The sequence below is a fragment of the Trichomycterus rosablanca genome, chromosome 1 (assembly GCF_030014385.1).
Source record: "Trichomycterus rosablanca isolate fTriRos1 chromosome 1, fTriRos1.hap1, whole genome shotgun sequence".
In the NCBI taxonomy this organism is placed as follows: domain Eukaryota; kingdom Metazoa; phylum Chordata; class Actinopteri; order Siluriformes; family Trichomycteridae; genus Trichomycterus; species Trichomycterus rosablanca.
Genome location: NC_085988.1, coordinates 71,092,359 through 71,103,458, shown reverse-complemented (window position 1 = coordinate 71,103,458; position 11,100 = coordinate 71,092,359). Strand labels below are relative to the sequence as shown.

Here is an 11,100-nt window from a genome sequence, read left to right as displayed (position 1 = left end):
ACTGCAGCTCTTGTGGGGTGTTCCCAGTCTGCAGTGGTCAGTATCTATCAAAAGTGGTCCAAGGAAGGAACAGTGGTAAACCGGTGACAGGGTCATGGTCGGCCAAGGCTCATTGATGCATGTGGGGAGCGAAGGCTGGCCTGTGTCGTCCGATCCAACAGACGAGCTACTGTGGCTCAAATTGCTAAAGAAGTTAATGCTGGTTCTGATAGAAAGGTGTTAGACTTAATATAGCCTCCATGTCTTGAGTGTCTTGAGGGCTGTTTTGGCAGCAAAAGGGGGACCAACACAATATTAGAAAGGTGGTCATAATGTTATGCCTGATCGGTGTATCTGTAACATTCAGAGTGATATCAGAGTTGTGTCCCTCTGTGGGTTCTAGTTTGACCTGATTTGTAAATTTTTCATAGTTGACAAATCAACATGCGTCTGCGTCTCCTTTGGTTCAGGGCTTAACAACAGCTGGGCATTGAACACACAACCTAGGATTAACACACAAACTAGACCACACAGAGGGACAAGTGGGGTTGGAGACCTCAGTTACTTGTGATTTGTCATTCTCTGTCATCAGCGCTTCACAAGTGTTACTTCATTTCAGGTGGAAGGTTTCCTATATATCATGGCTTCTCTCGGTCTTATTTGCCAGCTCCTTGGTTGGCAAATCTGCATTTCTCTGAAGCAGTGATGCCGGATCGATCGATCTACTTATCGTTCAATTGCTGACGCAGAATATCAACATTCTGTTTATTTCTGGGCGCTCATCCTGGTGTTGCGACTTGTAGGGCCTTACATGGGAACTGTTGGATTCGCCTATATAACCAGCGGTATATTCAGGGAAGTTGGTGTGATTAGGATTCAGAGATCCACTCGAGCATTGCTGGAACTGACAGGTTCGGGCAGTTCCCTGTCTTCCCTGTTTTCCAAGAGCTGGTAACCAGGGACAGCCAAAGTAGCTTGTCAGATTGCAACATCCAGTTCTCATTACTGCACTATCCCTTTCCTATCCACTTTCTCCTTTGCGGGTTGTGGATGTTACTGTGTCTTTAATTTGTTACTTATTTGCGACTGTCCCACTTTTTTGTTAGCCCCAGCATTTTTTTACTTTGATTAATATATGTATGTTAATGAGTTTTATTTCTTCTCTGGTAGATGTGTGGGGATTGCGCCTTGCTAGAGAGGGAACGAGCCATGTCCAGTCCCATTATAGCCCCTAAGTAAAAAAACTGGAGCAGAACATGCAATCTGGTATCACAGCTTCTAAAGAAACATGTGTGCCAGCCAGTGCAGTGACAAAGACCTTTCACCTGAAGCACTTCAGCGCCTATAGATCACAAGTGATTGTCATTAAGAGAATTGTGACCCCCCTTCACCCAAACTAGGCCACACAAGGTGCACAACTCTTAACGTGGATGGCCTGCCGAATCTCCATTTGGTAGCCACCCTGTTAAAGAGCTCCCCCCTCAAGGAACGGCTCTTAAATGCCAAAAATAGCCTGAAAATATTTTCGGACAACATTTACAGAAGCTGCGTAATAGCCATAATGGGAAGGGAGAGGTGGGACAACATGCATTTGCTGCCCTCATAGCCGTAATCCCTAGAGGCGGAAGGAAGAAAGTGGAGGGGGTTTGTAATTTGGCTTACAAAATTAGCTACAACTTTAGTAAATTGAACATTATTATCATCAGCAAATGAATCCCATATTACATGGAAGATTCACATTGCCGTATTTACCTTCGTACATCTAGCCCAATATAATGAGCAGTCAAAAAATGTGTCTCAAAAAAGTAATCACTGGTATCATTTTCCCAAACATACCAGCTTGTCTAAAACTTAACACCAGGCTCCATGTAAAGCCTTGGTCAGTAATGATTTCTACAAGTTATTGATGACTTTAACAACTATACTTTGTGTACAGCGCTCAATATAACAGAGGGTCCTGATCGAAAGCCACTCCATGGGCATTGTGTCTGACTCAGCAGGCTTCATCGATTTTATTCCGTAAAAGATAATTACAGTACATTTCAGTCAGACTGATGGAGAATCTTCGCTCTGGGGGCATAAGGCATCAATGCCCTGATAGCTGAAGCTATAAAATTGCTCACCTCGCTCATCCTCTGTCTCTTATTGACTTTCTTTAGCAAAGTGCAGCCAGGAAACATCATTTACAAACACGGTTGAAAGACCCCCTGTGGCTGGATCAGAGACACATGGGTTTCCAGCTTGAGGTGACACTCGTAGCTCAAAGCCCAGTAAAGCTTCTGTCTCTGCTGACTTCTTAACACTGTAGTAATGATGTTTGTTACCTCCGTCATGCTTCCAAGAGGTGGATTAAATGCTTTCCCGTTTGGCTCTTTGTAGAATCAGGCAAGTGGGTGGAATCTGTATAAACAGTTTTAGACCGCTCTGCTCAGTCACTTAATTATGTTGTAATCATCTCACAAGAGCTTTCTCTGCATAACTAATGCATTAAAGGGAAAATGCAAAATGCTATGAGCCCATGAGTGATTAAGAGCATTAAATAGAAAAAAACAGCCTTATTTACCAAAAAATACAAGGCCAGTCAAATGTTCTGTACATTATTTAGAGAATTAACACCAGTAGTTTAATGTACACATATACACCAATCAGCCATAACATTAAAACCACCTTGTTTCTACAATCACTGTCTATTTTATCAGCTCCACTTACCATATTGAAGCACTTTGTAGTTCTACAATTACTGACTGTAGTCCATCTGTTTCTCTGCATGCTTTGTTAGCCCTTATTCATGCTGTTCTTCAATGGTCAGGACTCTCCCAGGACCACCACAGAGTAGGTATTATTTGGGCGGTGGATCATTCTCAGCACTGCAGTGACACTGACATGGTGGTGGTGTGTTTGTGTGTTGTGCTGGTATGAGTGGATAAGACACAGCAGCGCTGCTGGAGTTTTTAAACACCTCACTGTCACAGCTGGACTGAGAATAGTCCACCAACCAAAAATATATCCAGCCGACAGCGCCCCGCGGGCAGCGTCCTCTGACCACTGATGAAGGTCTAGAAGATGACCAACTCAAACAGCAGCAATAGATGAGCGATCGTCTCTGACTTTACATCTACAAGGTGGACCAACTAGGTATGAGTGTCTAATAGAGTGGACAGTAACAACACACACTAACACACAACCACCATGTCACTGCAGTGCTGAGAATGATCCACCACCTAAATAATACCTACTATCTATTAGTACTGACTACAGTGAGTAATTTTAGAACTACAAAGTGCTTCTATATGGTAAGTGGAGCTGATAAAATGGACAGCAGTAAGTGTAGAAACAAGGAGATGTTATGGCTGATCAGTATATATATATATATATATATATATATATATATATATATATATATATATATATATATATATATATATATATATATACGTATATATATATATATATATATATATACACGTATATATATATACTGTATATAAACAATGCATTTTACGCTTCCAATTTGGTGGCAACAAATGCCCTGTTTTAGATTGACACAAAATGAGAATTATACAGACAAATTTGGAAGCATATATTCATCAGAGCTTATTTTAAACACCTATTGGCAATCGGTGTGGCTAAAAACACTAATTCATTAACAGAATGTCATGCATTTCAACACTATTTCTTAATGTTTAGCCAAACTATTAATATAGGATGTTCAAAAGTGTTGACAGGCAGTGTATTTGTAGGTAAGCTACTTTTAAAAGAATGGGCAGAAAGAAGGAAACTAAACTACTCAAGCTACATGCCTGTTTTCCGGGTGGTGCAGGTGGTTGGGGGAAGGTGTCGGACAAGTCATTGTTATGCTGGGAAGTCGCTTGCCTGGAGAATTGCAAAGCTCCACAGTGTGCTCGTTCAGAGAGCGGTGTGCACCCTGGGATACAGGTAGCATGGCACCCAGGTGCAGGAGGTGATAGGAGTTGACCTGTGGCAGTGGAGAATTAAGCAGCTGATGACACAGATGCTCCTGAAAGCCAGAAAACTGCTCCAGCAGGTGTGGATCACTGGGACAGGGGAGGAAGCTTTCCTCTAAGAGGCACTGAAGAGCTCCTTTGTTGAGAGCCTGTGGTTTCTTCAGTACAGGTTTCAGAGGTTGGTGAGATTGTACAGACAGCCTGGTGTCTTTCATCTTGTCAGTAGTGACAGGGTAGACAGGCTGTACCACTGGGCTCTGAAAGGTGATGCGAGGTCCCAGGGACAGTGATGATGAAGGCAGGTGCTGGAAGCTTTCTCTGATTATCCATGTTTTTTCAGAATGATGACTCGGATTGAGAGGAGAGTGACCAACTTTGTGTGGCCTTTAAAAACAAGAATATATAGTATTACAGCTAGAAACGATTCACTGACACAGAGCAGTTGAGTATCTATCACATATAAATATTACAACCCCAAATGAGAAAAAGTTGGGACAGCATGGAAAATGCTAATAAAATAAAAATGCAGTGTTCCTTACATTTACTTTGACTTTTATTTCATTGCAGACAGTTTGAACCCAAGATATGTCATGTTTTATCTGCTCAACTTTATTTAATTTATTAATAAACCTTCATTCCTGCATTTCAGGCCTGCAACACATTAAAAAAAAGTTGGGACAGGGGCAATTTAGGGCTAGTAATGAGGTGAAAAAACTAAATAATAATGTGATTCCAAACAGGTGATGTCAGCAGGCGATTGTAATCATGATTTGGTACAAAAGCAAAACCTTTGTCAAGCACTACAATACGGAGTTACATGCACAAATATCACTTAAAACTTTACTGTGCAAAAAAAGAAGCCTTATGTTAACCATGTCCAGAAGCGACGTCGACTTCTCTGGGCTTGGAGGCATCCAGGATGGACCATCACACAGTGGAAACGTGTATTGTGGTCAGATGAATCAGCATTCCAGGTCACTGTATGCTCCGAAACAAAGGTCATCCAAGAACCATCCAGACTGTTATCAGCAACAAGTCCAAAGGCCAGGGTCTGTCAGGGTATGGGGCTGTGTCAGTGCCCTTGGCAAAGGTCAGTAACACTTCTGTGATGGCAGCATTAATGCAGAAAAGTACATTGAGATTTTAGAGCAACATATGCTGCCTTCAAGACGTCATCTTTTCCAAGGACGTCCAATGCATTTTTCAACAAGACAATGCAATACCACATGCTGCACACATTACAAATGCATGGCTGCAGAAGAAGAGGGTACGGGTACTGGACTGGCTTGCCTGCAGTCCTGACCTGTCCCCAATACAGAATGTGTGGAGAATTTTGAAACGAAAAATGCGACAACGACGACCCCGTACTGTTACACATCTTAAGACGTGTTTGCAGGAAGAATGGGACAAAATAAAAGCTGAAACACTAAATCACTTGGTCATCTTTTAATTGTGGTGAAAAGGAATGGCAACATTACAAAGTGGTAAATGCTTTACTGTCCCAACTTTTTTTTTATGTGTTGCAGGCCTGAAATGCAGGAATGGAGGTTTATTAATCAATGAAATGAAGTTGAGCAGATAAAACATGACATATCTCAGGTTCATCCTGTCTGCAATCAAATAAAAGTCAAAGTAAATATAAGAAACTCTGTGTTTTTTATTATTTGCATATTCCATGCTGTCCCAACTTTTTCTGATTTGGGCTTGTATTTTAAATATTTTTACCCTAATTTCTATTTACTGTATAAGTAACCTGGATGTGATCGCAATGGGTTTCCCTTCTAAGTCTATGAAAAAGTTGATTATGAGTTGCATAGCAACATGGGTCCTGTGAACCTTGGTTAAATACGCTGATCGGAGCCCAAAATTATGAGTTTTGGCTTTTTTTTTAGTGCCTCCAAATCCCAGAATTCTTTATTTTTGCATTTTCCCCTTTTCCTTCTAACCATCATTTCCAATTCCCAATTGCAACCCCTCTGCTGCCTGCACCACCCCCAACCCGGTACATTTGCAACCTCTGGTACACTTGCAGTCGAAGACACTCAGTAGACTCAGTAGTTAAGTCACTGGACTAGCAGTTAGAAGGTTGCTGGTTCAAACCCCACCACCACCACCAAGCAGCCACTGTTGGGCCTCTGAGCAAGGCAAAATTGCAACTCCTTTGCTGCCTGCACCACCCCCAACCCGAACAAGGAGAGCTGGACTGTCATGCACCCCATCTGACATACATGCAGTCACATACACTTCTTTTTACCTGGATTCGCCACAGCTCAGTAGTTAAGGCACTGAACTAGTAATTAGAAGGTTGCTGGTTCAAGCCCCACCACCATTACCAAGCTGCCACTGTTGGGCCTCTGAGCAAGTCCAATTGCAACTCCTTTGCTGCCTGCACAACCCCCTCCCGAACAAGGAGAGCCAGACTGGCATGTGCCACCTCTGGTACACTTGCAGTCGCAGACACTTTTTTTAACCTGGATTCACCACAGCTCAGTAGTTTAGGCACTGGACTAGTAATAAGAAGGTTGTTGGTTCAAACCCCACCACCACCAAGCTGCCACTGAGCCGCTTCTGGTACATTTGCAGTCGCAGACACTTTTTTTTTTAACCTGGATTCACCACAACTTGTTTACTGTCATTCAAACCCTTAATGTTATAGATACACTTTAATTTAGCTTGAATTAAACGCTAGTATGGCTGTAGGAGCTGATAGTTATGTAAATTAGCCCACTCTGCTCACTTTCTCTTTTGCCCTTTTCTGTACCTGAGTTTGTCTTTCTGTCTCACTTCTGTCTCTGCGGCACCTTGCTCTCTGATAAATCCTCTCCATGCCAGGGAGGCGAGACTAAACGCACTTCAAATCATCAATAGGCAGAAAATGACTACGCTTCTGCTGCTCAAGATATCGGCTGTGCTCTTTTAAAAATGCACTCGGAAATGTAATGAAAGTTATTTTCTGCAAACTGAGGTTCAGTCCTGACAGCAAAACAGAAAAGCACCTTGACTGTGACATCAGGTGTATTTATACATCAAACAAAGGGGGAAATGATGCCTCCATAAAGAAATGTACAGGTTATTGAAAAGTGAAGTGAAATGTTCCTGTTGTAGTCTTTGATCAATGAGCCTGTGGTTTTAGAAGTCATTACTTTGTGTAAAAAGAAATAATACCTGCATCCTGCACGGCATGGTGGTCTCTCCTGACTGGTGCTCTCCCAATGAGCCTTGGGTTTAATGGCAGGAAGAAATCCTCTGGACCTTGTACATCCAGTACCTTTTACCATAAGAGTGCATCTGTGGACATACATACAGTATATATCAATATAACATATTTAGTGTTATGATATGGTCTTTTTACATCAAGTATATAGCCGCTATTTGGCCAGCAGTATGTAGATCACTGACTGAGCTTGTTGAACATCCCATTCCACAATCATAGACATTTATAAGGAGATGCCCTCCTCTATTAAATGAACATCCTATTCCACAATCATATACATTCATAAGGAGATGCCCCCCTCTATTAAAAGCTTTCCACAAGACTTTGCAGTGTATTTAAGGGGATTTGTCCTCCTTCAGTGATGTACGATTAAGCCTAGATGCATGCTATTTATTTATGCATTTTTTTCATTTCTCCTGATTTAGCGTATTCAATTTGTCTTCCGCTGCTGGGGGATCCCTGATTGCATTCGAAGAAGGTATATTCCCTGCTCACGCCTCCTCCGACCCATGCACAGTCCTTAGCGGACCCTTTCTTTTTCACCCATGCACTCCGCACAGGCGCCTCTATCTGCTAATCAGGGTCCTTGCACAGAGTTAGAAGACCTCACCCACATAGTCCGGTCATCCCGCCCTAGCAGACACGGTATCCAATTAGAGTCTGCTGCAGGCACTGCCAATTATGCTTGCTAAATGGCGCCCAGCCAACCGGTGGCAACCGAGGAGTTCAGAATCTCAGCGCTGGTGTGCTAGTGGAATATCCCCCTGCACCACCTGGGCACCCCTAGATGCATCCTAAAGATGTTCAGTGCACGTAAAGACAGGTTGTGCAGACCACTAAAGTTTCTTCATGCAAAACCAATCAACCTTACTAAGTGCACTGAGGCAAGTTCAATTCAATTATACTTCATTGTAAATTAATAGTGCAGTATGTGTACAGTCCACATGAGCATGATGGAGCTTAATATGTAGAAATGCTCAGTAAACTGTAAACTATAGGGAGCAGAGTTAGTAAGTCATGCTGAACCATAAAAGAGTCTTTTCCAAACTGTTTTCATGAAGCTGGTGGCATATAATTTACTTAATATAATATAACTGATTTTATGCACCTGTTAGCAATGGGTGTATCAATGGCTGAACCTCTGAACTTAATAAATAAGTGGTGTGTTCACATACTTTGTCCTATATTTTGTATGCTGTAATATAGTTTCATACTTGGAGGTGAGAAGAAGCGGCAGGCTGAGGTCAGAGATGACGTGTCCTTTATGAAGTCTGTGTGACCTTTTGACCTCTTTGTCAAAGGCCAATGTGTTCATTACTGTAGGCAAGCTTTTGAGACTCTGAGTGTCTTCGTCGTCCTCATCTTCCTGATCAGCGGCTCGAGTTAGGGAAGGCAGTCTCACAGTTACATCCTGCACATCACACGAACAACACAAAATTATTCAAAAACTGTTTTTTGTGACTAAATAAATACAAAGTGTGATAAAAATAGGAATGCCACAGTTTCCAGTGAAGGATTTCAGATCATTAAACAAAACAAAGTGAATTTGAGTAAGGGCCGGTCAAGGTAGAAGTGCTTTATTGGTCATTTATACACATACAGTACATGTGTACAGTACAATTAAGTTCTTTTTCCACATATCCCAGCTTGTTTGAGAGCTGGAGTTAGAGCGCAGGGTCAGCCATTGTACGGCACCCGTAAAGCAGACAGGGTTAAGGGCCTTGCACAGTGGCTGCATAGCAGAACCTGGATTTGATCCGACAATCTTCCAGCTGACAGCTCAAAGCTCTACCCACTAGGCTACCACTGTCAGACCTGTTTGTGTGGAGTTAAATGCCATTATCAAGCCATTAAGAAGCCCGAAGACCCAAAAAAGAATACAGGATCCTCTGGAGAAACACTATTCCTATGGACACCAGAAGTCATAAATGACTTCACTTAATAATATTAATAATAATAACCTAGCAGTAAATTAAAATTAGGCACTCAGGCTCAGTAGTTACCTTTCGTTGTCGAACTGAAAGTGGTTCAGAATAGTAGGATGGTGCTGGAGAAACTGCACGAGTTGGTGACCGACTCCTCTTCACCTTGCGATTATTGCATTTTCGGAAATGTAGTTCAGCAGGCCTGGTGTCAGAAAGCTGTATTATTTTATTTTCGGACTATGGACAGTTTGCTTGAAATTAAAATTTTATACATCTGAAATGTCACTTTAAAAATGCAGTGTTATCTTTCTATAAAATAAAAATGATAATGTTTCTTACCAGTTTGCTGCCTCGTCCATGACAATGTGTTTTTCTGCGACGCCCATTCTCTTCTCTTTCCTTTCCCGAGAAGAGCAACTGGTTAAAATATTTGTATATAATTATAATTGTTGTTTTTTTTAATCAATAATAAAATACACCGATCATGCATAACATTATGACCACCTTCCTAGCATTGTGTTGGTCCCCGTTTTGCTGCCAAAACAGCCCTGCAACTGTGACACACTGTGTATTCTGACACCTTTCTATCAGAACCAGCATTAACTTCTTCAGCAATTTGAGCTACAGTAGCTCGTCTGTTGGATCGGACGACAGCCTTAGCTCCCCACGTGCATCAATGAGCCTTGGCCGCCCATGACCCAGTCGCCGGTTTACCACTGTTCCTTCCTTGGACCACTCTTGATAGATACTGACCACTGCAGACCGGGAACACCCCACAAGAGCTGCAGTTTTGAAGATGCTCTGACCCAGTCGCCCTTGTCACACTCGCTCAAACCCTTACGCTTGCCCATTTTTCCTGCTTCTAACACATCAACTTTGAGGATAAAATGTTCACTTGCTGCCTAATATACCCCACCCGCCAACAGGTGCCGTGATGAAGAGATAATCAGTGTTATTCACTTTACCTGTCAGTGGTCATAATGTTATGCCTAGTTAATCAATGAAGCGATACGCTGATGCAACATCATTGTCTGGGAGAAGTTTCACATTCTTTATTTGTTCGTGTGGGTTTCCTCCAGGTACTCCGTTTTCCTTCCCAACTCACTAAAACATGCAGTAAGTAAAGTGGCTATTTCTAATTGGCCCTTGGTGTGAGTTAGTGAGTAATTGTGTATCAGTAAGTGTTGCTCTGCAATGGATTGGCTCAGGTTCAGGGTGTATTCCTGCTTTGTACATAATGTTTTCTAGTAACCAGGACAAAACGGTAAGTAAAAATGAATAAAATCGCAGTGTTAATTAATCACAAATGCTTTACCCGTAAAAAGAATATTGCTTAATTAAAATTAAGATCTTATTGCATATAGATGGCCTATTACTAAACCTAGCATGGTATGGAAAAGCATTAGCATATAAATGGATATTCTGCTGTTTTGCTGCTTTAGTGCAAAATACCATTTTTGAACCAGTATGGTGCCTATTCTTCTATTGCTGATCCAGGAGAATGCAGATAAAATAATTAAACGCACAATCCACCATGAAATAAACTGTTATATGTCCCAATTGTTCTCTTTCAACTGCGTATTTTTTCTAATCTCACATCTGAATCAGTATCTGAAGTTACTTTTAGTGGGAATTAAATAGAACCATTTATTCAGAATCTAAAAAACAGTTTTACAAGCAATAAAAAGTTAAAACAGCAAAGTTTGCTTTAAAGTGTTGTAAAGTAAAAAGAATCCTTAAAATCCTTAAATAATAGCCACGTTCAAACCTTTAAGCAGAACAAAGCATGATAGATACTGTATGTAACAGCAATAAAGTAAGAAGCATTACAATACCTGGACCCTGGGTAGGTCTAGGGACCTCCTCTTTGCAAGGCGTCTTGGTGGTGAATAATAAACATTAGCCTGTCTGCCAAAGCAGTACAAGTTAGTCATGTAACTTCTGGCTCCTGATTGGTTGGTTCTTCACAGCCAGACCCCATACCGAGATGCCGAGAAATTCCTTCTGAAAGATGACG

General features: G+C 41.6%; 1 protein-coding gene across 1 annotated transcript; it reads right to left on the bottom strand.

The window, feature by feature from the left end:
* Positions 1-3,766: 3,766 nt before the first annotated feature.
* On the bottom strand, positions 3,767-10,943 carry si:dkey-39a18.1 (uncharacterized protein LOC557637 homolog). Its single transcript, XM_063009190.1, has 6 exons — positions 10,919-10,943; positions 9,423-9,500; positions 9,162-9,285; positions 8,373-8,569; positions 7,110-7,232; positions 3,767-4,328 (listed from the first exon to the last, which is right to left on the bottom strand). The coding sequence occupies exons 2-6, from the start codon at positions 9,467-9,469 to the stop codon at positions 3,767-3,769; spliced, it is 1,053 nt and encodes a 350-aa protein (XP_062865260.1). The 5' UTR covers positions 9,470-9,500; positions 10,919-10,943.
* Between the last annotated feature and the right edge of the window lie 157 nt (positions 10,944-11,100).

Coding starts and splice junctions, on each gene's coding strand:
- si:dkey-39a18.1 (XM_063009190.1), bottom strand. CDS start 9,469: ATGGGCGTCGCAGAAAAACACATTGTCATGGACGAGGCAGCAAACTG. Junction 9,286..9,422: donor ATGGACGAGGCAGCAAACTG/GTAAGAAACATT, acceptor TTCTGACACCAG/GCCTGCTGAACTACATTTCC. Junction 8,570..9,161: donor TTTCAGTTCGACAACGAAAG/GTAACTACTGAG, acceptor TGTGATGTGCAG/GATGTAACTGTGAGACTGCC.